This window comes from Corvus hawaiiensis, chromosome 1 (genome assembly GCF_020740725.1).
Source record: "Corvus hawaiiensis isolate bCorHaw1 chromosome 1, bCorHaw1.pri.cur, whole genome shotgun sequence".
Lineage (NCBI taxonomy): Eukaryota > Metazoa > Chordata > Aves > Passeriformes > Corvidae > Corvus > Corvus hawaiiensis.
In genome coordinates, this window is record NC_063213.1 from 36,129,806 (window position 1) to 36,155,709 (window position 25,904).

General features: G+C 38.4%; 1 protein-coding gene across 2 annotated transcripts; it reads left to right on the top strand.

The window, feature by feature from the left end:
• The first annotated feature begins 824 nt into the window (after positions 1-824).
• NPHP3 (nephrocystin 3) lies at positions 825-25,572 on the top strand. Of its 2 annotated transcripts, XM_048300360.1 has the most exons (27): positions 825-1,301; positions 1,917-2,042; positions 3,283-3,433; positions 4,203-4,355; positions 5,658-5,791; positions 6,043-6,203; positions 7,621-7,768; positions 8,313-8,387; positions 8,900-9,079; positions 10,476-10,579; positions 11,269-11,383; positions 12,437-12,580; positions 13,115-13,212; positions 13,690-13,792; positions 14,447-14,529; positions 15,576-15,714; positions 16,516-16,680; positions 17,193-17,290; positions 18,132-18,254; positions 18,599-18,788; positions 18,926-19,167; positions 19,569-19,644; positions 20,804-20,931; positions 22,583-22,823; positions 23,838-23,963; positions 24,286-24,401; positions 24,587-25,572. In XM_048300360.1, exons 1-27 carry the CDS (start codon positions 948-950, stop codon positions 24,765-24,767), a joined length of 3,954 nt encoding a protein of 1,317 aa, XP_048156317.1. In that variant the 5' UTR covers positions 825-947; the 3' UTR covers positions 24,768-25,572. The 2 variants fall into 2 exon arrangements, with proteins under 2 accessions (XP_048156317.1, XP_048156328.1); XM_048300371.1 differs by lacking the exons at positions 23,838-23,963; positions 24,286-24,401; positions 24,587-25,572 and having other exon boundaries at positions 22,480-22,718.
• Positions 25,573-25,904: the final 332 nt, after the last annotated feature.

Consider the following 25,904-nt stretch of genomic DNA (forward strand, 5'->3'; position numbering starts at 1 on the left):
AGAGATGGAAAAGTCATTAGGATAATTTAATGGGCAGATAATCTACGGCTTCCTTATTCTTGACAGGGAAGATCTTCAAACAGGAAATTCACAAGTTTCAGATGAGATGCACAAGGTGCAAGCACTGACCTCGGGCACGACGTGGCACCATTGCCCAGCACTCACTTCTTGGTGGTGCCACTACCAGCTCTTCTCAGTTTTTCTTCCTTGGGGAGCGCCAGCTGGTCTCAGAGGTCACAACTTCAGAGCGGTGAGGGGTAATTCCCCCTCCAAGGTCTCTCCAACACCAAAGTTTGTGGCACAACCTGCGTGTCCCTGTTTGGCCAAGGAGAAGAGTGCGATATAAACGTGTAGACCAGCCCGGGGTGCGGCGCAACCTGAGGGCTCCGGGGCAGGTGACAGAGAGAGGACAAATGGACACTTGAGGAGAAATAGACACGGCGGGGAGAAAATGGGCACTTTTTTTTTTCTTTTTGCCGAAGCACCCCCGGCGAGGCTGAGGTGGTGGCAGCGGGAATGGGAAAGTTTGCCGTGACCTCACATTAGTTTTTAGCATTAGTTTTTAGCAGCAAAACTCTAAAACGCCGTCACTTTTTGCTGAGAGGAGCAGATTCCCGCCGCCTGCCCCTCCGGCTCTCTCTCCGCTTTTCCCCAGCCTCTAGCGGCGGCTGGCGCTCCCCCTCCCGGGCTGCTCCAGCAGCGTTCCCAAGCAGGGAGTCGCCGTGGGACGGGGCGGGAGCGGGAGGGAGAGGGAGGGAGAGAGGCGGCCCGCGGGGCAGCTTCCTCCCGCTCTCCCTTCCTCGTCCGGCGGCCGCAAGGAGCGGACCATGGCCCGCAGCCGCCGCCGGGAAGGCTCCGCGCCGGGCACGTCCTCGCCGCCAGGTCCCGCCGTGGGTACAGAGCTCTGGGCTCGGGGTTAGAGCCTCGCCCGGGGCGGGCGCGGGGCCATGGGCACGGCGTCGTCCCTGGTGAGCCCGGCGGGCGCGGTCGGGGAGGTGATCGAGGACACGTACGGCGGCGGCGGCGGCGAGGCCTGCGAGATCCCGGTGGAGGTGAAGCCCAAGGCGCGGCTGCTGCGCGGATCCCTGCGGCGTGTCGGCGGCTCCCGGCCCGGCGGCCTCATCGGGGCCAGCTTCAAGTCGACGGCCTCGGTGCAGGAGCTGGAGTGCGTGGCCGAGTACGAGCGCCTGAGGAAGGAGTACGAGATCTTCCGCGTCAGCAAGAACAACGAGGTGGCCTCCATGGTGAAGAAGGAGGCCAAGCTGGACAGGGAGAACAAGCGGCTGCGCGCCGAGCTGCAGGTAGCGCCCGCTGCCCCGCGGTGAGGGCACTGAGCAGGGAAGCTGGGGCTGCTAAGGACTCGTCCCGCTTCCCGGGAAAAGCTGTGGCAGGGAGGTGACGGGTGCGAGGAAAGGCAAGGTGCTGCGGAAATGGTGCGTGCCCGTGCTCTCCTGCTGAGCCGTCGGGATGCCGTCAAAGTGCGCTTCTGGGGATGGGGACCACACCCTGCGCGGCTGTGAGGACCGGTGACAGCGCCCGAGGGAACGGCCTGAAGCTGTGCCAGGGGAGGCTTAGGCAGGATATTAGAAAATGTTTCTTTACCCTGAGGGTGGTCAGGCACTGGAACAGGATCCCCAGGAAAGCGGTCACAGCACCAAGCCTGACAGAGATCAAGCGTTTGGTCAATGCTCTTGGGCACAAATTGTGACTCTTGGGGTGTCCCGTGCAGGGCCAGGAGTTGGACTGGATGATCCTTGTGGTTCCCGTCCAGCTCAGCATATTCTGTGATTCTGGCTTCCCTACCTGAAGGAGAGGTGTAGGGTTCTGGGATAATACTGTAGTCAGACATGAAAAGTAATCTAAAACCTCTTATCAGTGATAAAACTCAGAAAAAATGAAATATTCAATATTTTCAGGCACTTCAGAAAACATACCAGAAAATACTAAGAGAGAAAGAAAGTGCATTAGAAGCTAAATATCAAGCCATGGAGAGAGCTGCTACCTTTGAACATGATCGAGACAAGGTCAAAAGGCAATTCAAGGTATGGTTTGACTTTTTTTCCTGGGGAAATGACCAAAAAAGATGGATGTCACTTGTTCACATTCCCCAAACAAACCCTTCTCCAACATCTATCATGAGGCTCTCTCCTTCTTAGAGAAACCTTAGAGTGTCATAGCTGTAGCTGCCTATTTCCATTAAAATAATCCTACCAAAACCTCTCTGTAAGACTAAGAGGAAAAAAATAGGAAATAACTTTTTAAATATTAAAAGGAGAATATGGAGTGATATATCATAAACCAAATTCCTGCTTTGAATTTGAATGCAGGAGTATATTCATATTTGAGAGTGACAACAAAACATGAGCTGCAAACATGCTGAAGGAACGTATGAACACAGGGTTCCATTACTTCTGAATAAATTTTATATATTCCATTGTAAGGTGTAACACCTTTAGCTTACATTTTTTTAAGAAGTGGGTATTAGTGCATCTCTTTTGACTGCAAAAATATGATAGCCAGTTAGTGACAGTTTGCACTCTGGAGGGATGACTTGAAAGGCCAGGCAGATGTTTCTGCTTTTCCTTTGCTGCAGATGATAGTTTTGCCACCCAAAACAGGGAAGTAGGTCCTAGTTTTTCACTGTTTTCAAGATTCTTCGTGTCCTTACTTGTAGCTATTTGTAGCTACGTGTAGTTCATGTTTGGCAGCTGTATAAAAAGAGGATTGGTTTTGACCTTATTTAAGAAAATGAGACTTGAAGACTACTTCATCTCTTTGAATTTAAGTCTTGGGTCATGTTTTCTTCCCCGCAGGATGGTAATACTTTACAAACAGGACAGCTGGAGGTGCTTGATCACTTTCTGTCATAGGAAATTAAAATTTCTGCAACAATAAAAAGTAAATACAAGATTATATGTAATGGTAAAAAATATATGGAAGAATAAAAGGAAAACTTCGAAAAAATTGTTACATGTAGTGATTTTAGCAGACAAAAAATTTTAAAAAGTAAAAGGAGTTATTTTCATTTTTAATGAACATACTAATGCAGGCTTCTTTCAGAATGGTATGCTGAGGTTTATAATGGTAAAATTTTAAAAATAGATAATTTTAAACTATGGTTTCCTGCTCATTTCTGACTCATGATAGCTTCATGTTCACATTTTCATGCCTCTGACTGCTAAATGAATGCCAGAAACTTACTTTTCCAATTGAAAGTACGTGACATGAGCTCAGGAACAGATACTGAATTTTAAAAGATTTTCTTTTCTTTCCTGCTCATAGATTTTTAGAGAAACTAAAGAAAATGAGATTCAGGACTTACTGCGGGCCAAACGAGAGCTAGAAGCAAAACTCCAGAGACTCCAGGCCCAGGGAATCCAAGTGTTTGATCCTGAAGAGTCTGATTCTGATGATAATTGTACAGATGTTACGGGTGAGAATTTTATCCCAAACACTTTGTGTTGGAACATGACCGAAGTCTCCAAATAGTAAAGCAGGAGACAGATGTTTATGTTGTTTTGAAAAAAGGTTTTATTAATCCAGATGAAAAGCAACTTAAAGTAGTTTGAAGGTAAAAGCAACAAACCTTGCAAACTTGGTTTAGATTGTGGGAACCTCATATTTCTGGTGTTACAAATGAATAGATGAAGGCAGAGTACTGTCTAGACACAGTGACTTGAACACTTTTTAAAAATTGTTCTGTCAACTGTTCTGAGTTTTCTAGTCTCTTTCTGAGTTTTCTTATTCTAGAACTGAGAGATAATGCTGCAAAGGATCCAAAAATCAGACCTGAAACTAGAGGGAGTCTTAGACACTTTGGATGATGACATATGCCAGTGCCAGCTGCCGTAGGTTCCAGAACAGGAGAATAAGATCTTTAACAAAGATGAAGTATGTACAAAACCTTGTATATGCTGTATGAGGAATTTAATAACATGGAAAGGGTTCAGATGTGAGCAATCTATGTAACAGCAAATACTAGGAAATACCCTCAGCCTTTGGTGTCGTGGATTCTCATTAGCTTTGGACAAGCAACGGCTTAGAACTACAGCACACAAAGGTGTGAGTAAATCTGCTGAAGGAGAAAAAATGATAGTCAGTGGCATGTGGCGGTAGGTTTCAGCTGGAGTGTTTAGGACTGGTAATTTACCTTGTGTAGTGACAATGAAGAGGGGATTTTTTGTTTGTTTTCCAATTCTTAGCTACTGGGGCGCAATCTGAATACTGGAATGGAGGAGTGTTGGGAAGTGAGCCATCCATGGGTAGTATGATGCAACTTCAGCAGTCTTTCAGAGGGCCTGAATTTGCTCATAGCTCCATAGATGTCGAGGGACCATTTGCAAATATAAACAGAGGTAAGTAATGGTAGTTCGTTTTGCTGGGATTGTAGGTGTCTATGGAATTTTTCCAACCATTCTTAAGTAACTCTGTTCCTTCTTAGATCCTTTTCTGTCCATTCTTGGCTAATTTAACTAAAGGATTGTTTGGAATTCTTTGTAAAAATAAAAGGACATGTAGCTAAGTTGTTTAATATATGTGATGACTATGGTATGTGCAGCACTGATTTAGCAAACAGCAGTTACCAGTGCTTTCTTGTATGTTCCTTATGTTCACAATGGAAGATAGTGACTCTTTCTTTCAATATCTGCTGGTGTTCTTTTTTCCATTTGTATTCAGATTCTCTACTTCCTGAGTATGAACATCACATTTGTATTAGAATAAATTATACCCCTGTTTTTTCATTGAATTTGCGTGGGTTTTGACTCTGCCTAGGGGGCCACTTATGGAAATCTGATTGCAAGACCAGGATGTACGTGTTGTTATGCAAATCAGTGCTTGATATTTTCTTGTCAATAATTGCTGCTTTTGAATTTTGTTTCCCAAGTGGCCTCTTGTAAATTGGCTTCTGATACTCTGGTTTCCTTCAGCCTTTCCTGGCTCTGAAACCTCTCCTGCATATAGTTGACTTTGCTGTCAGTTTCTCCCTTTTGTTTTCAATCCTTCAGTCTCTAATTCAGAAGTCTGTGCCTACAAAGTGGGAGGGTGAGGGTCTTCCCTGGGATGGCTCCAGCTTCTTACACTAAGCCTCTCATCAACAGAACCTATTCCTATCTTGAAAGAATGACCAGCCACAAAATGAAGGGTCTAAGAAAGTTTTAAAACTCATTGCTTCTGTAGGGAATAAATATACAATGCTACAGAAAGCAATGGATTTTTTCTCCAGAAGAGGAAGTTCCCACAAGGCATTTGCTGTCATTTATTCACATGGTCTAATTGAAATACATGTAGATCTGAAGGAAAAAAAAGTGTTTGCTTATGAGTGAATTTATTACTCTTGCATATTGTTACTTATTTTACAACTATCAGCTTGATTTTGTGGAAACATCTGATCAATCCTTTTTAAAGGAAATATCATTGTGATGATAATATAAATATATTTAACACTTTTATTTTGCCACATTATCAAATTGTATGACATTATCAAATGGTATGGGTTCTTGAAGTTAGTAAAATTTAAATAATTGAGTAAAAACACTGCTATTATTTTAAATAAAAGGTAGTATTCATGATGTTAAGAGGTGATGACTTATCTGTTGTGCAGTGTAATGACGTGAAGATCTCTAAGACTTCATTTTGGTTTTTCTTTTCATTGGCAGATGATTGGGATGCTGCTGTTGCCAGTTTGTTGCAGGTTACTCCTCTGTTTTCCCACTCTCTGTGGAGTAACACAGTAAGATGTTATATTATCAGTACTGATGAGACTCAGCCAGAAGTGAACATCTTTGTTAGAGTGAGTACATCACAAACTTATGCTCCCTTATACGCTGTCTTGTTTCCAGTGTGATGCTGGATCAGAAATTTGTCTAATACTTCTTGAAAGCTTTAGTAGGTGTAGTCTGATTTCAGTGAAATCAGTGAAAATATTGTCAAGGGCTTCAGGGAAAGAAACTGCTTAGAAAAAAGAAACAGAGATCTGTTTGATAGATCCTTAGTGCTATGCATATTTAGTAATAAAGCACTGTTATTCACATTTGCTTTCAGAACTACTCTCCAAAACTTCAAAGAGTCTGTGAAACAATGGGATACTTCTTTCAAGTTGTTAATTTTTCAACAGAGAATGAAAGGCCTCTTCAGGATGTAAGAAAATGGGAAATCGAAAAAAGTTCATTAGTCATTTTACTCCTGCATTTAACTTTGCCAAGGTGAGTATTTTCCAGGCTGGTGAAACAAATGGCAACTGGTAATTTATGCGGAGTGCTTAGCTTATTAAAATGTATGGATGCTTTGCTCAGTACATTGCCTAAGCTAGTAACTTCAAAGTGATACTCCTTCAAACTTTAGGTTTGTTAGTGCAGACACTTAAAAGAACACATCAGCTTTGTACCATTTTCTTTTTCTTGTAGCTACAAATTCTCTTAAAATACAGCTTGAACAATGTCTTCATAAATGTTTTGCTTTCCAAGACCAGCTCTCTGTTGTGCATGTGGCTGTGTCTTAGGAATTCAAGATGGTTGGTGTGAATGTCCTCAGTGTTTTTTATTTCCTTATCTAGCCTTACACCTGCCTGTAGTGTTTGTGGTTTATTCTATTGCATATTAGTGCCTGGTTTTGGCTGTCTTTCAGACTTAATTTCATGTCTCTCCTCTGTGTTACCTTATGCTAGCTTTTGACAGTTTCAATTTACTAAAGTCATGATGTTTCATGACAAATAGTGATGGAATGTGTTCTGTTTGTTCAGTGAGTAATTTCTTAATCTTCTAGAAGAAGAAGCATGATTCACTAAAGAAAAAAACACCAAAGGAGGGATACTTTTTCAAACTGTGTTAGGAATGTTACTGGTGTGCATTATATGCTGTTGTCAAAAAACCCAGTTTTATGCATGTGGGGAACAAATGTGTAAGAACAAAATATGCAAGGAAAAAAAACCCAACAGTATTAATTTAGAGAATTTCTCTTAGAAAAACTCTGATGAAAATTGTAGTGCTTGTGTAAAGATGGTAATATTTGAGGAATCCTGTCTGCTATTGTCAGCATCCCCAAGTAGTATGGTTCCTTCTGTGGAACAGCAATAGATATCCATGGATGTCATTCACATATATAAATGCAAAGTACTTTTGAATTTGAAGGTGTCAAATTCTTCTTTTTAAATACTAGAAATTGAAAGACTGTCCCCCAAGACATCTGATAAATACTAAAGGAGTTTTCCTAAAAAGATCAAAGAATAGAACAGAACCTTCAGATAACTGATAGCAAAGCATATACATGATGCTTATTAATGATATGTGAAACCACATTCTTTCCATGCAAGGCAATTACTGTTCATGCTGCATATTGGTATGACAGGAAAAACAGCTTTTCATTTACAAATCAATAATCATAAAAATTAATAAATGGTTTTACTGGTTTTGGTACAAGTAGCATAAATCTCCCTCTCTTAGCTTTTCCTTGCTTCAGAATTTTTCTCAAATTCTCTATTGAAGTATTTGATTGCTTTTTGTTATAAATAGATATGACTTTTGAATTAGATTTTGCAGTGAAACCCATCTTCGGAGCTTGTGTTGATTGAACTGTTTACTACAGCAGTGTAATATAGCACAAGAATGCTGATTTCCAATCTAGTTGTTTGTTGGAGGACTGTGAAGAAGCCTTCTTGAGAAATCCAGAGGAAAAACCCCGGTTAATTTACCACAGAAGGGAGGATGGCAGAGTCAGTTCAGTCGGAGTGCAACAGTTAATTGAGCAAATTTCTTATGTGAACAAAGCAAAGGTATGGCATTTAAAAATTGCTATAAACAACACTGCATGCTAATAGTCTCAGATTTTAGGAGAAATTGCATTGCACTTATTGCTCTGGATGCTCATTCTGTGAGCAGATGGATGCAGCTGAAATTTATGAATGTTATGAAATTTTCATTAGCAGGGGAGAAAAAAAAGCCACTGCATTTTCACTGAAAAAAAAATGGCTGTGCTGTAAGGTTAGAATTTCTTACCTGTGTTTAGGCATGTAAATGGCAAAGTTATTTATCTGAGGTCCCTCTGTAGCCACTGAAGGGAATGAAATGTACCTCCAGAGAGATTCCTGCTGCCTGAAAATTGATCAGTTACCATTTATTTTCATCTGCAGAGACAACTCTTGAGAACAGCTGAAACTAGATGTGCACCTTTTAAAGTTCTTAGGCAAAGTGAATCTTACATAAGGAAGGCAACAGAGTGGAATTTAAATGTGTTCCAAAATGTTTTTGTTGGAAGTCCTAAATACTGTTCTCAGTTGGATTTAGAGTTGCATCATGCATTGCCATTTACTTTTTCAGATGATTGACCATGTTGGTGGTGTGGAGGAAGGAGCGTATGAAATCTATAATTGTGTGGAAAAAATAATTAAACAGGTAAAGTACACGAGGCATTTTAGCTTTTTATATCTACACTGATTTATGATCTTAAATTATGTCAGTGTGATTACTATGTGATACTTAGATGTGATTCAAAATATCTCTTTGTTTTATCATTAATATCTGGCAAGCAAAGAAACGTGCAGGTGGAAAATAAAACCCCAAACTGAGCTCTGCTTTTATGGACAAAAGCACAGGACCAGGGAAAAGGGTTCTATTTATGGGCCTAAATTAGCTTTTAATTTCTCTTTATCCGTATCATGGATATGTTCTCTCCTTTTTCTTGTGGTGAGTTGCTTCCTCTATGAGATATCTAAAATCAGTGTCTTGAGACCTGTGCATTCAGAGTTAACTTGGTTTCATCTAATTGCTTATTTATTTGTGTTCTCTGCTACCCTAAGAGGAAATGAGCATATTGGTGTTAGTAGAGCCACACTCATATTGAGACTAACAGCAAATGTACTTGCACTATAGTTGCAGTTTTCTCCATGTAATTTCTTTTTACTAAGGATATATTGGGATGTGAAATGACAGACCTAGAAGGCAAGGATTTGGGTAATAAGGAAGACTCCACTGCTCCTGAAGAAGAAGTTTTTGGTGATGTATTGTGGGATGCACATGATGAACAAGAACAGATGGAAGCTTTTCAGCAGGCCTCTAATTCAACATGTGAGCTGGGATTTGAGAAAGTAAGTACATTATAAAGGTATATGGATGAAGAGAAAGTCATCACTCACTTCCATCCCTTGTTTGGCAAGATGCACTTCTACAGAAGAAGCTGTGTCTGAGAGCATCCTGGAGGCTATCACTCCTTACACTGGGAGAAGCCATTTGTCTGATATAGATGGCATATTTCTTTTCTGGGAGAGATGCCAGGTGATGTGTTGTTGAATGACATTGATGAAGAAGTAGTTCTTGTGCCTGCACTGGAGAAAAGCACTGTAAGTGTGCCAGAAGCAGAGCATCCTCTTAGACATTGGTCATCAATAGAAAACACTCTGAATATCTATCTTTTCTTCTTTTATTCTTTTATTTCTCTTTTATTTTTCCCCAAGGAAATCCAATCTTTTTCTTGACACCTGGAGTTAGGTCTTTAGGAGATGGTTAATGAAAAGATTTCATCTCATCATGCAGCTATAAAAGAAGAACAAAGGAAACTTGAAAGTGGAAAGCTGTTGAATAGCTCAATATTTACTCATTACTGGAAATAAATTTTTTAAAACATTTCAATTTGCGAGTATCAGGAACCGTTATATGTTGGGAAGATAAAATGAATGTATGAAGATAAACATCAAAGTCATCACAGAATGTGTTGCCATGATTTATTGGGGCAATGTAATGTAAGCATGCAGTTTCTGTTACTGTATTTAAATTCTTAGTACCCCTATTTTACTAGCACAATATATTTTTTTACTTCACCACTCATATCTTCGTAATGGTTTGGAGGATTGTGCCATCTTTACTACATTCTAGAGCAACAGAATAATAGCACATTAAGGAAAAAATACCAATATATGTCTTAATGCACCTCTTATTTTGGAGACAAAACATTTCTCCCAAGAAGATGAAGGGTGTTTTGTTTGGATTTATTTTGTCATCTGCTAGAACATTTTTGGACATTCATGTGGTGAAAGAAAGCCTTCTTTTGTATGCTTAGTGTCTCAAAATATTCATGGCAGATGCCAACTTTGAAGGCTTTTTTCTGACAACCATATCCAGTGCAGAGTAGTTTGGGAAAAGGAGGAGCGAGGAGGCCTGAACAAATATAGAACCCAGTTGCTTTACTATAGTAACACTATTTCAGTTTATTAGCACTGAAAGTTCCATTTTAAATAGAGTTTTGAAGAAAGTGTTAATTACTTTTACACTTTTTAAAAAAGAGATAATAAATTCTGGGGTTTAGGTGTGGTTTAGGTGTTTCATTGCAACATCTATATACACTTGTATTGTATTGCATTTCAGTAGTTACTCCTTCACCTTAATAAATCAGTACCTACATTTTGAATCTAAATGGTTTACAATACCAGGCACTATATTTGATCCTTAAACAGTGGAATATTTATAATGATTGCTTCTTTTTTATAGTATTTTGAACGTCTAAATGACCTAGTAGCAGCACCAGCACCAATTCCACCATTGCTTGTATCAGGAGGACCAGGCTCTGGGAAATCTCTCCTTCTGTCAAAATGGTAGTTTGGATTTTTTTTTTTTTTTAATGAATGAAATTTAAGAAAAAATTTCCATTACATTTCAAACATTGTGTCAGTCTAATAAGAAGTAAAATGGGGGCATTTAGAAAGCACTGAAGTTACTGAAGCATCCTGGAAAGATTTGTGATATTGGAGTAGCTTATTTCATCTGGACTGCATTTAACATCTCCCTGACTCCAGTTGCAACACCTTACATATCTGTCTTTGCACAGCATTACAATGTTGTTTTGATAGCCCAATGATGTTGCCCTTTTCTGATACACAAGGAGGGTCCTTTGGAGTCTTTTTAACTGAAATAAAGAAAAAATCCTGATAATTTATCATAGAAATGTATTTTATGGTCACTTGTATGCTATGACAAAATTTTCTGTCATAAAAATAAATTGATGGTGTCATTGCCTCTTAAAAGCTTAGGGGCCTGTGACTATTCAGTGCCAGGAAGGGCACTTAATAATTGCTTTCAGTACTGGGGAGAGCAAAAATGGAATCTCACCTTAAAAGTTCAATTATAGCTCAGGAAATGTCTGTCCTGTTTTGTAAAATAAACATGGAACACGTGTAGCTAAGATATTCTGTCTCCTTTGGCAAAACTGATGCTTTTTGTTTGAGATCTATTTGCAAAAGTAGAGTCTGTTGAGTCTTTTTTTTTTCTTCTCTTCTTTCATTAGGATTCAGTTACAACAGAAGCATTCACCAAACACTCTAATTCTTTACCACTTTGTTGGGAGGCCCATGTCTACTAGTTCAGAATCTGCATTGATAATTAAGCGCCTTGCTCTAAAGGTAATGCTGTATTACATCCCCTGCATCGCATCTTTCTTTGGGAACTGCCAGCGTGTGTATGTCCAAAGATAGCATTTTCTACTAATTTTTCAGCATCAGTGGAAAGTAATACAAATGTAATAGAAAAACATTCAAGTTCAGATTGGGGAGGCAATCTGGGCAACCTGGTCTGGTTGAAGATGTCCCTGTTCATTGCAGGGAGTTGGACTAGGTGGCCTTTAAAGCTCCTTCCAATCCAAACTATTCTGTGAGTCTATGAAATGTAAGGTGTTATAGAATGAGGGGAATCTGATCCTATACACTTAATGTAGATCAATTAATTAGCACCTCTGGGATATCCATAGTAGATCAGCATTAGCAGTTACGTTTCCAGTGACCTATATTGATGACTTACAAAACCATGTAAACTCCTTCCAAAATTCCCTGCCATCTGGCCAATGAGAGAGGCAGGTGGTACCTCTTCTGTCTATGTGCTTAGAAACCTGAGGCTGTATTGGCCACTTGGCACCATCTTGTTCCTAGACTAGGCTCTCTCCTATGTTAATTTATTTTTAATTGTGTGCTAAACATGTGGGGAATAAGCAGGGATAATTTTTGTGCCAGGGTCTGAACTTGCTTTTTCCATCACAGAGTGGCACTAAGGGCCTTTCAGTGCTAAAACCTGTAGAAAAATGTAATCAGATGTGCTATACTTGCAATTTTCTCATCTATCTTAGATGTTTGCCTGTTTAACCTGTGCAACTTTAAGTCCTTTAAGTCTCCAAATTTCTTGTCCATTGTGTAAACTGAGGTTATCTCTCTAGAATTTACACATTGAGTTCAATATTCTTTGTTCTGCATATGCCAGCTTTCTGCATATACTAGAAGGAAAGAACTCTGTGTGAATTTGGCTAGAAAAATTTCCCCCAAATCACATGGGGTTTTTTTGGGGGGAGAGGGTGAGGTATGGGAGGGGAGCTGGTTTTTTTTCTTCTCTTGTATCTATAGGACTTCTTTAAACTATCCTAGCTGATTTTAAGGTAGAATTTCTTGTACATGTTTATAATTCTGCAGCTTATGCAACACTCTTGGTTAGTATCACCTCTGACTTTTGATCCAGCTAAACTTCTGGAAGAGTTTCCCCATTGGCTGGAAAAACTTTCTGCACGACATCAAGGCAGCATTATTATAATTATTGACTCTATTGACCAAATACAGGTATGCTTTCAAAATCTTTGCCATTTGTCAGTCTAAAGGCAATCTTGACTATTGTAATAGGTTCAGCCATAACTATGTAACATAAATATTAGTGTTTGCTTTGCTCTGAAGAGAATATATAGAAAATAGTTTTGTAAAAAGTGCAGGTGAGTTATTTTTGTAGATAAATTTTTCGGGGATTGTTTTTTTTTTTTTCTTCTATATTTTATCTTAACACCTTAATTTTTGAGCAGTCCAGGCACATTAGCTATCCAAAGATTCAAGGCTGTGAGCTGACTTAACGGGCATGTAAATAGCCTCGTTTTTATGAGGTGAACATTTCAAAAATAGTATTCTATCTGCTTTATTTAGTGTACAGTTGTGCTGATACATATAAATGGGTCATTTAGGACCGTCTCGAGGACCAGATCTTGAAAGATTTTAAAGGACACTGGAGAACTGAGTTTCATTGAGTTGAACACTTAATGAAACATAGCAACTTCTGGCACTGTTTTGAACAACCTCTATATTAAGAAATGAAAATTTGTTTTTAAGCAAGCTGAGAAGCATATGAAGTGGTTGATAGATCCACTGCCAGTGAACGTGAGAGTGATTGTATCAGTGAATGTAGAAACGTGTCCACAGGCTTGGAGGTATGTTATATTTCTTTGATGTGTCAGAGTATCCTGGGTTAGAATTATTTTAAATTGCAGTTACTCATTGAAGAGCAGACAGATTTGTCAAGACGTGGCGATTTAATAGGATTAGATTTTGCAATCTTTGAGAAAAATGAAAGCTTCTCTATCGTAGCTGCAATGACAGATTTTAGCTGTTGGAAGACCAGATTTTTGTTTTACTGTGGTGGATCAATCCACATGACTGTATGAAAGATGATATTAAATGCAGTTAGATGCACATCAAGAACTTCAGTACCATGATGTAGATTCAGGATAAGGCTAAAAGTGGAAATTTGACTTCAGATGACTAGAATTTCATAGTAGCAGGGAACAGTTTCAATTACTGCTTTGATATAAATCTTTAAAAAGCCCTGGAACTCTGATATCTTTTTTTTTTCCTTTTGTGTGCTATTTAATAAGGTTCGAATATGACTTTGTTCTCTCTTACCAAAGGTTATGGCCCACTCTTCATCTTGATCCACTGAATTCCAAAGATGTTAAATCTCTCATTAGTGCAGAATGTAACTCTGCAAATGTTAAATTGACTAAAGAACAGGTATGTCTGTTGCAGTTTTTCTAAAGTATCTTACTCTAGTATAACTTTTAATGAAATCATGGGAAGAGGAAATAAGCCAAGCTGCCAAAAGAAAGAATTATATGTAGCTAACTAAATACAATTGCTCAATATAGCATGAAGTTTTTTTACTTCATAATTCATAATTCATATAATTCATAATAAAAAAATACTAGAGTATTTTTACCCCATGGCTCATAGCACTGAAACACAGATGGAACAACATAAATTTTTAACACAAAAACTGAGCAGTTGCACATACTGCTGTAAATGTGTTATTTTATTTTAGAATACCAGGAGATTTAATTATGTTTTCATTAATTATTGCATAATACTGTAACAATGATTGGCAGAGTCAGAAAAACAGTATTTTACCTTTGCCTTTGAGACTGATTCTGTAAGGTAATCCTCATGTTGAGATATAATGCTAGATCCTAACTGTTCATCTTAAATTCAAATGGGAATTTTCACTCATATGCTCCTATAGCTAGAAACATGTGCAGTATTTTGTGCACTGCTTACCATGTTATAGTCTTCAGATGTTATAGATAGAAGAATATCTAGAACTATTGTTTTCTTATCAAATTGTATGGTTAGTTTCATCTCAGTTCACAGATTTTATTTAAAATGTTGTAGGAGAAGAAGCTTGAGAGACATTGTCGTTCTGCCACAACTTGCAATGCTTTGTATGTCACTCTTTTGGGCAAAACCATTGCTTGGTAAGTTGAGGTGTTCTGGAAGTGACTATGATCATCACTTAAAGATTAGAGGACTGTAAGTAGGTTAGCCTTTTGAAATACTTTCATTTAGCACAGAATGAATCTTGTTAAGAGAAAACAGTGGAGAAGTTCTCCATCTTCACTGACTGTGAATGCAACGGGAACAGAAATCAGCGAGTATACAGCGACCAGTTTGATACTAAATGAATCCAAATAGCTGTACCTATTTGTTTTCAGCTCTTCTATTTCTGTTTTATGTTATTCTTCTTTCTGGGTGTATCAGTTACTTCAGTGCTTTCTAAAGGTATTTGGAGAATGTTGGTATTGTGTTGTTAAACAGTTAAATTCAGATGTGTTGTATTCACTGATGTACCAGAGAGTTTGCCCCATCCCTTTTTAAGGCTACAAGGATGATCAACAACTGTTTAGTTCAACAACATCCTGCATATGGTCCTTAGCCTTATAATTCCCACTGTGGAGAAAATTAATCTTCCTTCTTGTGCAAGAGAATACGTAGTAAGTGCATTTGCTTATTATAAACCTAGATTTCATCTTGTAGAGAAAGGTGCATTTTTAGTTAAGAGACTCCCAGAAGATGATACACTAATTGGTAATTTACTCTGGGTGACTGATTTCATTATTTTTGTTCACATTTTATATTCTAGAAGACTTAATTGCTCCTGGAAACATGCTTTGTAAATGCATTAAATGAAACAGCAGCATGTGGTTTTATCTTTATCCATCCTGATGTTCGTATTTGTATTCCTGCTGGAGAAAAGAACATTGCTGTGTACTTTTTTTAATAAAACTGTTGCAGCTATTTAGAAAAATCAGACAATATGACAGAAATTGGCTTGGAAGAACTCACCTCTTTGTTTAAATCTCACCTATTCAAAAATCTCACCTATTCAAAAGGTGCTGTGCACCTTTTGAACCCAGTAGGAATCCAGAGAATATTTGAGATAGAGCTCTTCAGTAGTTTCAAATCAATCTTACTCAGCCAAATTAAATATGCTAAACTTTACCCTTTCTGTCCTTCTGCTCAGTGTTGGAAATACAGGAAATATTGATGAGATTCTTCAGCAGTGTTGCCAGTGTCAAGACACAGTGTCACTGTACAGGCTTGTTCTTAGATCAATTCAGGAATCATTGCAGAGTGATAAAGAGAAAGGTCTTCTGAGAGAGGTAAGCAGAGAATGCATCACTATTTCTACAGATAATGAATACTCTTTCCTGTAAAGAGTTTTTCTTAACTTAAAATTAAATACAAATTTATATGAGTTCATAAGTATGATTCAGAGATTACTGTGTATTATTATTAGTATAGAAGGGGTAATTTAATAATTATATCTGTTGCATAGAATGTATGACTGCTTTGTGTTAAATATAAACTGAGCTGTTGTCTCACAGAATAAGACAGGGCTTTTACACTATGATATGATATAGAATTAGCACTTCCTTGCTGATCACTATCATGATGTAGTGATAAACTACATTGAGCATAGTAAATGCAATCAAAACGTGGTGTCTTGTGAATACAGGCATTGCTTATTACATTTCTGGCTCCTCTTCCTACCTTTGCAGAATTTCCCTCTTGTGCGAAGCATTTTTTTAATTAGGACACAATACTGAGAATTGCTACTTCTTTGGTGCTTGCAGCATAGAGACCTTCAGCATATTGTACTTAGATAAAAGTTCCTCATGGTAATGGAGTTATTCTCTCCCAGTGTTTTAGAGGAAAGCCTAAGGAGCCATTTGTTTCTTCCAGAGTGTCCCATTTGGTGCTTTATCTATTAGAATATTAAACCATTAACACTGAGGTCTCTTCTTTGAGAAGAGAGAAAGGGCTTGTGTAGGCAGGGGTTTTTTTCCTTTGGCTATAAAGTTATCACAGTGATAAATAGGATTTTTCTTGACATTTCAGTGTAACTAAGCTCTCCAGCAAATATTGCTAACTGTGTGAAATCTGTTCTCTGCTCTGTGTAGATACTGTGTGTCATCGGTGTCAGCCACAATGGGGTGAGTGAGTCAGAGCTAATTGAGCTTTATCCTGAGCTGACTTCTGCAGTGCTGGCCTCGCTCCTTCACAGCCTCCACAAAATGTGTCTGCTGACATACAGCTGTGGTTTGCTGAAGTTCCAGCATCTCCAGGTAAAGTTTGTAATTCTAAACATGTGCAAGTGAAGCTCCACCCCCCCAACTCCAACCCCCGTTTTTTTAGATAAGTTCTGTTGTTAGTTAGGTTGGCCTTGAAATGTTTGTGTTTGCTCATCCATTCTCCTTAACATCTGGTCTGATTTAGAAACACCTTGAAAGCTACCAGAGCTGTGATACCAGTATTGCTGAAAATCTGGCCTTGTAAACCTTCATAAATTTCTAATCTATTAGCTGTTAACTGTCTAATCTATAAGCTGTTAACTTCATGTATCCTCGAAAACACTGGCTCCACAAAAAACCAAGAAGAATTGAAGGAGAAGGGAATATTCCCTGAATAACCAGAACTGTGGTCTAATATAATATGATTTGGTTTTAGTGCCTTTGTCATTGAAAGATTTTCAGTTCTACAATATGAGATTTGTTTCATCTTGCACAGCACCCTGTGTATCATCAGCACTTAAACAAATTGAACGGATTCCCTTTCTTTTAATTCTACTCTCTTTCAGGCTTGGGAGATGGTGAAACTAGAGTATATGGAAGCAGATGAAAATGTTACTTCTGCCTATAGACAAAAACTAGTGGAATATTTCACCATGCAGTTAAGGTAGGTCAGAATTCTTCCAGAAATGCTAAATTGCAGACTTTATGCCTCATAGATAGTTTTGTTTTCTTCATATACCTTCTTTGAGTTTAGGAAATTATTATGGAAAAATAACTATGCAAGATTTTCAGTTTAGAAGTTTATTTATTGATATGTTGCTTTCTAATCTTGGAAAAGAGTAAGGTCTGTGAAGGGGAATGGGCATATGATAAAGTGATCATGGGAAAATGTAGGGCATGAATTTATACCATATCGGTTATATTGTGGTCTCCAAGACCCCATGGATTTTTAAGTCCCAGCAAATGCTGGGAAATTTGAGTTTGCTCAGGACTTGAAGCAGAAGACCACTTATGTTCAGGAAGCCATTAGCACATAGATAAGAGGAGGTCCAGTAGGACAGCTGAACATCTACAAGTTCATATCCAGCTTGAAAACTGATTTGCATTTACATCCTGCGTTAGTGTGTCTCAGCTGCGGGCTGCGGTTTATTGCTCCTCCAAGCATCCACTGTTAGGTAGCAGGAAGCCAAGAGGGCTACAGTGTGCCAGACAAAGGAGGCACAAAGGGACAGTGGGCTGCTGTAGGGCTGCAGTCCTGCTGGCGGGCACAGACTAGCCCTTATGGGATGGAGAAGCAGCTTCTTGTGCAGTGCCTGAGGGTTCCAGTGCCTTCTGAGGTGAAATTAAAATGAAGATGTAAGAAAATGGAGTACATAGGTCTTGCAGTAATCTGTCTGTTCAGACATTCAGGTATGGAAATTGTATGCTTGCCTAATTTTCACATCAAATTGACAAATTGTTAGCCCTGTCAGAGTTTTAAGTTTCATTTGTTTTTCTTTCAATAGTCAAGACCGAGTGACGTGGAGAAGTGCAGATGAACTTCCCTGGCTCTTCCAACAGCAGGGTGATAAGCAAAAGCTCCACCAGTGTCTTCTGAATCTCTTTGTGTCCCAAAACCTTTACAAAAGGTACAAAGGTAGCAACTGCTTTGGCCATTATAAACATTTCAAAGTAATTTTTATCAATATAAATCAGAAAGCAACAAATTCATATTAGAGGTATTTAAATAGTAGAGGCTGAAGGGCTAAATGCTGTTTCCATATGAATAATGTATTTTTTCTGTTCTGTTACACCCTGGGGTTTGGTAAAGGAATAAATACTGCTGTTGAAGAGCGTTAGTCTCCATGGATTGTGTCTGTAGATGCTGTAGCATAACAACATCATTTGTGCATATAGGCCTTTTTGCCTAAGCTAGCATCCGTCTGAATAGAGGGGTATCAGAGATAAGATTCTTATTTCCTTGTTAAAACAGGGGACATTTTGCAGAATTGCTGAGTTACTGGCAGCTGGTTGGGAAAGATAAGAGCTCTATGGCAGCTGAGTATTTTGACTCTCTGAAAGAATATGAAAAAAGCAGTGAGGGAGAGGAAAGTATGATCTGCCTGGCTGATCTTTATGAGACCCTGGGACGGTTTCTTAAGGACCTAGGTCTTCTCAGTCAGGTAAGTACATTTAGAGATTGTTGTAACAGCAAAAAGGCAAATTAAGCAGAGCTCAGTGTGTGCTTTCTATGGCAGTAGTTAAGTCATTGTAGCATAGAGGATGCTGCCTGCTCACACTCTGGACTTGGCTGTTACAGGCTGTAGCTCCTCTGCAGCGCTCTCTGGAGATTCGAGAGACTGCGCTGGATCCAGACCACCCAAGGGTGGCACAGTCACTCCACCAGCTGGCAGGAGTGTATGTTCAGTGGAAGAAGTTTGGAAATGCTGAACAGCTGTATAAACAGGCCCTGGAAATCTCTGAAAACGCCTATGGAGCTGAACACCCTCGGGTGGCACGTGAGCTTGACGCACTTGCGACCTTGTACCAAAAGCAGAACAAGTAAGCTTAATTACACTGCTGTTTTTGTTTTATGTGGAGGTAGTAAAAAAAAAAGAATAACAGCAAAGGTTTTCTTCCTGAAGCCAGAGTTTTTCTTTGGTTCTTTTCTCTGAGTTTCCTATGTTCAATGCAACCATGAACATCCTCTCTCTATTCTTGTAGCAGGTCACCTAAGAGGGGCCAAATTTTGTGATTAGTTCCACAAAAACTTTTAGAGATAAATGAGGAACATTGTCTGGCCCTAAGCATTTTGGGTATTTTTATATTTGAAAAAAAGTGGGATTCTTTTCAAGATTCTTAAATTTTCAAATGTGTCCACTCAAGTAACTTAGAATCTTTCCAGCATATTTATTGATGCTACATTTGACATTCTTCTAACACTACAAATAACTACTTTCAAGATATGAACAAGCTGAGCAGCTGAGGAAGAAGTCCTTCAAAATACGCCAAAAAGCAGCAAGGCAGAAAGGCAGTCTGGTAAGGAAGTGCTTGATATTTAAAAAAAGGTGCAGGGCATGTTGCATCTCTGCTATACAAACGATAAATTGTGTCTGTGGAGCTGACAATGCTCCAGGGCTTTTGATGATTGTGGGCATAGGTAGTAAAGTAGCTTAGCAGCAGCTTTGGTAGCTGCCTTTTCAACTCTGCTGGAAGTAGAGATGTATCAGTGCAACTGGAATGGAGTTGAGAGAAGTGGAAAAGAAAGAAGTGGATATATACATTTCAGAGGTGCAGAATTACAGCTGATACGACTGTGTGTCAAAGTGACAATGAAAAAAGGCATTCTCCAGAATAACTGAGGCATTTATCCTACAAGTGAACACAGTGCTTACTGCAATGGAAAATCCCAGTAAAAATATTAGGTAACATTAAGAGTTTTTCCCTGTTTCCTTCTTCTGTGTTATTTTTAAGCTACAGGGTTTCTCTTGTCGTTTTTGAGCTAAGAGTTTATCATGTAATGCCTGTACTGTAAGAGTTCAGCTAATAACTCCAGAGCTCTAGTTGTAGCTCTGATGGAAATAGTAAAAAACCATAAACAAGTTGCTATTTCTACAGTGATTAAATAAGAATTAATTTGGTTCATGACAATTTGGTCTGTTTCTGTAATGAGTTCTTCTGCAAAAATATTTTTATCAAGACTGCAAGGATCAAAAATAGGCAGAGTGTGTAAAAACAGCTGCACTTTTTACTGTGATTTATTTTGCTTGTAAGCATTAACTTGTCTGCCCATTTTAAAAAGATTGATGTGAAGCCTTGAGTAGTATTTTATATGTGTTTGTATGTGGTGTTTAGGATTGGAGATTATATTGATTTTAAGTTTTGAGCTTATAAGCCTAAGAATTGATCTGAATTGGTTATTTGAACTGTGCAGTTTAAGCAAATTAGCATGTGTGATGGAGAGTGGTGTGACAACACAGTAACTTGAATTGCCTGGAAATTTTCACCAAAATTTCACATTTTTTGTGAAATTCACTGTTAGATTGTAAGTAACCATGTGCCATGTAGCTCAAAAATAGAACTTAAGTAGGATTATTGAGCTCCTTTGGCATCAAACTAAGTCTATTGGTTTTCTAGCCTTAGTGTTAAACTTTGTAAGTACTGGTGACTGGCTTACGTTACCTTCTCTTTGCTGCAGTGTGGTTTTGCTCTCCTGCGTCAGAGAGCCCTGCAACTGGAAGAGCTCACATTAGGCAAAGATACACCAGATAATGCTCGAACCCTCAATGAGCTTGGAGTCCTCTATTACCTGCAGAATAATCTTGAGTAAGTTGTACTAATTGTGACACATCCACTGAGTGTTCTCAGGTGTCTGGAGGCAGAGCATTGAGAACTAGCATTAAATGCAGACACATGATCAACATTTGTTGTGTGACCATCCCTGATTCATTCTACTGGTTTTTGTTCACTGTGAAATTCACTCCTATTTTCTATTTGCTGCTGTTGGCATGTGAGTATTAAACAAGTCAGTGCACTTCCTGCATTCAGAATTGATGTTACAGAGTTAATTAGCCTTTATTGCAAATACCAGTACTCTCTCAAATTTGTGCCTTCTCTACTCAGCTTCTCTATTTTGTGACTCCTTTGCTGTGCTTATCTTTGAACAGCAGGATTGTTGTTTTTCTATGACAGTATTAAAAGAAGTCCTGACCTAAATACTCATTGTGCTTGTAATCCTTAAGCTTTTACCCTGATGTCCTGTTAAAGCCAAAAAGGGCCAGAACAGCACAAAGGTGCTCTAAAAGCAGACAGAGATAAGCAGGAGTGTTGGAGAAGGGGAATAAAAGGTGCAAGACAGTTCTGATTGTATGTTTAGCCACTCTTCACATCAACCTCTTCAGCTGACAGAGGAATCTAAACTGTGTGTTGTGAGGGAGTTGTAAAGTCACCTAAATCCCACTCTACTGAACTACAAAAGAACTTTTGTTCTTTTCAGAGAAGAACAAAAGTACCCAGCGAAAAAGCACAGAGTAAGTTCTGGAAGTATTTTTACTTCTAGTTCTTTCTGTACCTGTTTATGGCACCAGTAGCTCTTGGATCATTACAGAAGTGTATCATTATCTGGGATCTGCATACAGAACTTCTGTTAAATGCATGACCTCTTTAATGAAGGAATTTGATTTTTAACAGTTGGACATGTGGGGTTTTCATCAGTTTACCCTCATGAAGTGACTGATTATAGAGGAGCAATATCTTATCTAATCTCATACCAGATTGTTTAATATCCTACATTATTCATACATAGTTCCTATTCAACACAACTTACTTCAAGAGTAGCTGTATCTCTACTATTTCAAAGGTAAGAAAAGGTATAAACTTTGTTCTAGTGGAAGTTTAAGGAACTTTTAAAACTGGATATTGTGTCTCTGCTCTGAACCAGCAAGCCCAAGACTTCATGTAGCTAAAATGAAATCAGTGGCAGGAGGGTATGTCACTTAATGAATAGTTTGTCACACATCATCCTCCAGCCCTGGCATAGAGTGAACACCTTTTGACACTTGTCTAAGAGCTCCAGAATTGAACCTACAGTTCTGTGTATAAATGGTCTTTTTTTCCTCTATAATGTAGAATGGATTTTTCCAATTTACTAAGATGACCTGTTGAGAATAGCATCACACAGAATTTGTGTGTATGTCAGGATGAGGAGCTGCGTAGTTATAATGGATGCTGTCAGTCTTAGGGTGGATCATCCATTGTTTTGATAGAGGAACTGCTGTAAAACTGTAATGAAATTGTAGTACCCTACTGTAGTGAGATAAAATGTGCCCTTTGCTTCAGTGGTGGCATTACACAGAGTCTTTTCTACTTTGTCAGTTCTAAACAGATTCTACTACGAGTTTCCAAGGCTGAGCTTGGCACTTCAGCCTGTACAGATGTTACCAGCTTTAAAATATTGATGAACAACTATGTTGTGTAGGACAGCGGAGCTTTTCCTGAAGCGCTCATTGGAAATGCGAGAGCGCGTCCTGGGATCCGAGCACCCAGACTGCGCGCAGTCTCTGAACAACCTGGCAGCCCTGTACAATGAGAAGAAGCACTATGACAAGGCTGAGGAGCTCTATGAGAAAGCTTTGGACATCAGGAGGAGAGCCTTGGCTCCAGATCATCCCTCCTTGGCTTATACTGTGAAACACCTGGCAGTGCTGTACAAAAAGATGGTGAGCACAAGCCTGTTACTTTTTCATATCACCTAAATGAACTGTAATGTCTTTTTCTCTTAATGGAAAAATCATGTTTTAGGGTGTAGGAATGGTTCTTTTTACACAATGACCTTGAACTTTACAGTCAGTTTAAGGGTAACTTGAGGGCTTATGAGGGAGATAGTACTTCACAAATAAACTGTCTGGCTGAGCCACCTTCAGCTTATGTTGACTCAGTGAAAGATGAGCATTACTCCTTTGCAAAATGCACTGTGAGGCATAACATTAACAGTAGTATCAACTTCTGCATTTTGTAATTTCAAAATGTTTTATGAATATTTGTGTTTGTAGATGGTTGTTCTAATCATTTGGTATTATTAGTGTAGTAGTGATATACTGTTTCCAACAGCTGAACCAAGATCAAATTCAGTGGGTTATAAGAATTTTATTTATTTTATATTTTCACATTTTACTGTTCTTCAAAGAAAAAAAAACCTTGAAGATAATCCCTTGGATCAAATTTGCTCATGTTTTCACTAAACTCTTACTTGCTATTGTGTGCATTAAATGGTTTTGGGTCATGTTATTTTCTCCTCACTTCAGCTTCTAATTTTCATGCTGTTAGAAGCTGCAAAAACACTCAATATTTGCATAAAAAACCTCTTCACTAGTTTGAAGGAGCACAAATTAAAAGTCAGCGGAGAAAATTATTTCAATAAAAGTACAACTGAAAATTCTTTTTATAGCCTTCTCAGTGAGACACTTGTGGGGAAAAAATAAATTAGAAAAGGAAGAAATAGACCTATCTGAGAAACACATTAACTGGGAGTTGAATATGCCCAGTAATTTTGGAAAATTAGGTTCTAGTATTTATGATAAACAATTGTGCAGAATATAGCTATTAATTAACCAAAGTTAAGTCCTTATTCTAGAAACAGTTAGATTTTCTCCAGTGCTTTTGTTTAAAATAGGTTTTACTGTTACCACCTTGATACAAGAGAACTGAATAATTTTTTTCCCTATTATTTCTAGGGAAAGCTTGACAAGGCTGTTCCTCTGTATGAGCTAGCAGTTGAAATTCGACAGAAGTCATTTGGCCCAAAACACCCGAGTGTAGCAACTGCTCTGGTAAACCTGGCTGTCCTTTACTGTCAGATGGTAAGTTTTTCATGCCTAACATTTATTTTTCCTGTCTTAGGCTTTTTTATGATTTGTGCCTAAATGAAATGAAAGAAACTTGATTGTATTTAAAAGGGAGATTCCTCATAGTACTTGAAAATTCTTGGGTTCCATTTTAAACGTGGAAAGCATATTTGGCAAGGAAAATGTATGCACAGAAAAGATAATTGCTGTGACTGGTAGGCACGACACTGCATCTAGGATGCATTGATACTATGTTGGCAAAAAAAAAGCTATTGTAATACACATCTGTAACAAAGAAATACACATCTGTAACAAAGAAACCTTCTACTACCCAAAGAAAAAGCAGATTGAAGCTTTGCCTCTCTATGAACGCGCACTAAAGATTTATGAAGACAGCTTTGGCCACATGCATCCTCGTGTGGGGGAAACGCTGAAAAACTTGGCTGTGCTAAGGTAAGATCATATGCTTCAACCCTATAAAAGCTAATTACTGCATGAAACATCTGGCCTTAAGTACTTTCTGGGAAAGTAGAGTTTTAATTACACTATGTTGATAGTATGGTGTATATTTCAATGTAAATGAATTTAGAGAATTGTTTTATTTGCTTGCTTCAACTTTGTTTTACTCTTTTCCAAAGCTATGAAAGGGGAGACTTTGAGAAGGCAGCTGAACTTTACAAGAGAGCTATGGAAATAAAAGAAGCAGAGACTTTGTTGATAGGTGGAAAAGCAGCTTCTCGACACTCATCAAGTGGAGACACATTCAGCTTAAAAAGTGCATTATCACCAAACGCTTTCCTGGAACATGGACAAAGGTGATACAAACCTGCTCCAATAAAAGGCAGTCTCCACTGATATTTTCAAGTAGACAGAAAATTAATAAGACAAATCCATTTTTGCAAGGATTACATACTGTTTTGGGACCGACACCTGTCTTCAGGAATGACATGGAAACAAATGTTTCAGCTTGAAATCCTTCTGCATTTGTAGACTGTATGGTACGAAGTGAGCTTCTTTCACTGTATATGGGTACACACATTAGTCACTTGCTGAAGTTGTAGCTATTACCAAAAACATGGATGCCTCGTAGCCTAAGTGCCAGGATTATAACAAATTAAGCTGAACCAGTTGTATAAACTCTAAGGGTTTTTTTCTGTGTTGCAATAGCATGTCTTAGAGGATTTGTGTATTTTTGTTCATCAATCCTTCCTGCCTATTTTTACCAGCCTTTAAAGTTGTTTCTGAAGAAATGGTAATTTTGAAAAATCTTTGAAAATACTGTTTAACCTGAAGTTTTACCTCCAGGGTTATTTCAGCCTTAAGCAAATTTTCATTCAAGGGACTTGTGCAAAATTAATTGGTTTCCTTGGGAAGCTAGGGTATCTAAATATATCCTCATCTACAGTTAAAGCTGTTGTAAGATTTAACTCTGTTCAATCAAAATACTTCCAGTGAAGAATCAGAATGAAGATGATTATGGCCAGATTTCCTGTTGTGCAACCTTTAGCAATACTTTCATTGTTTAATCTTACTGGATCCCTTACAATACAAGAATGTTTGTATTAGCTGGGAAACACTAGTGATGCAAAATAGTTTGCCATCAGATAAAGAATCATTAATCAAATCTACCTGCCTGTTGTATTTCTTAATACCTGAGTCATCTGGAAGAATCAGTTTGAGTTCTGTTCTCATTCAGTTCATAAATGCATGCATCAATTTAAATACATACTAAAAAAAGACTTTTTATAAAAACTAATGTAAGTGGAAAATTAATTGAAACCCTACTGTAATATTTCAGAGGCAACTAATGTAAAGATTAATTTGATCCAGTTTGAAAAATGCAAATGGCTTTCACTTCAAAGGAGTGAAACACTTTCACAGTGTTTTTTCTCTTTTAGAGTAGAATTAAATATTATTCATTTCAGCCCATATTCTGATTAAGAGGAACTTAATATT

Excerpts from the sequence above, each read along its gene's own strand:
- NPHP3 (XM_048300360.1), top strand. The coding sequence starts at position 948 with ATGGGCACGGCGTCGTCCCTGGTGAGCCCGGCGGGCGCGGTCGGGGAG. Across the intron at positions 1,302-1,916 it reads GGCTGCGCGCCGAGCTGCAG|GCACTTCAGAAAACATACCA; the intron begins GTAGCGCCCGCT and ends CAATATTTTCAG. Across the intron at positions 3,434-4,202 it reads TAATTGTACAGATGTTACGG|CTACTGGGGCGCAATCTGAA; the intron begins GTGAGAATTTTA and ends TCCAATTCTTAG.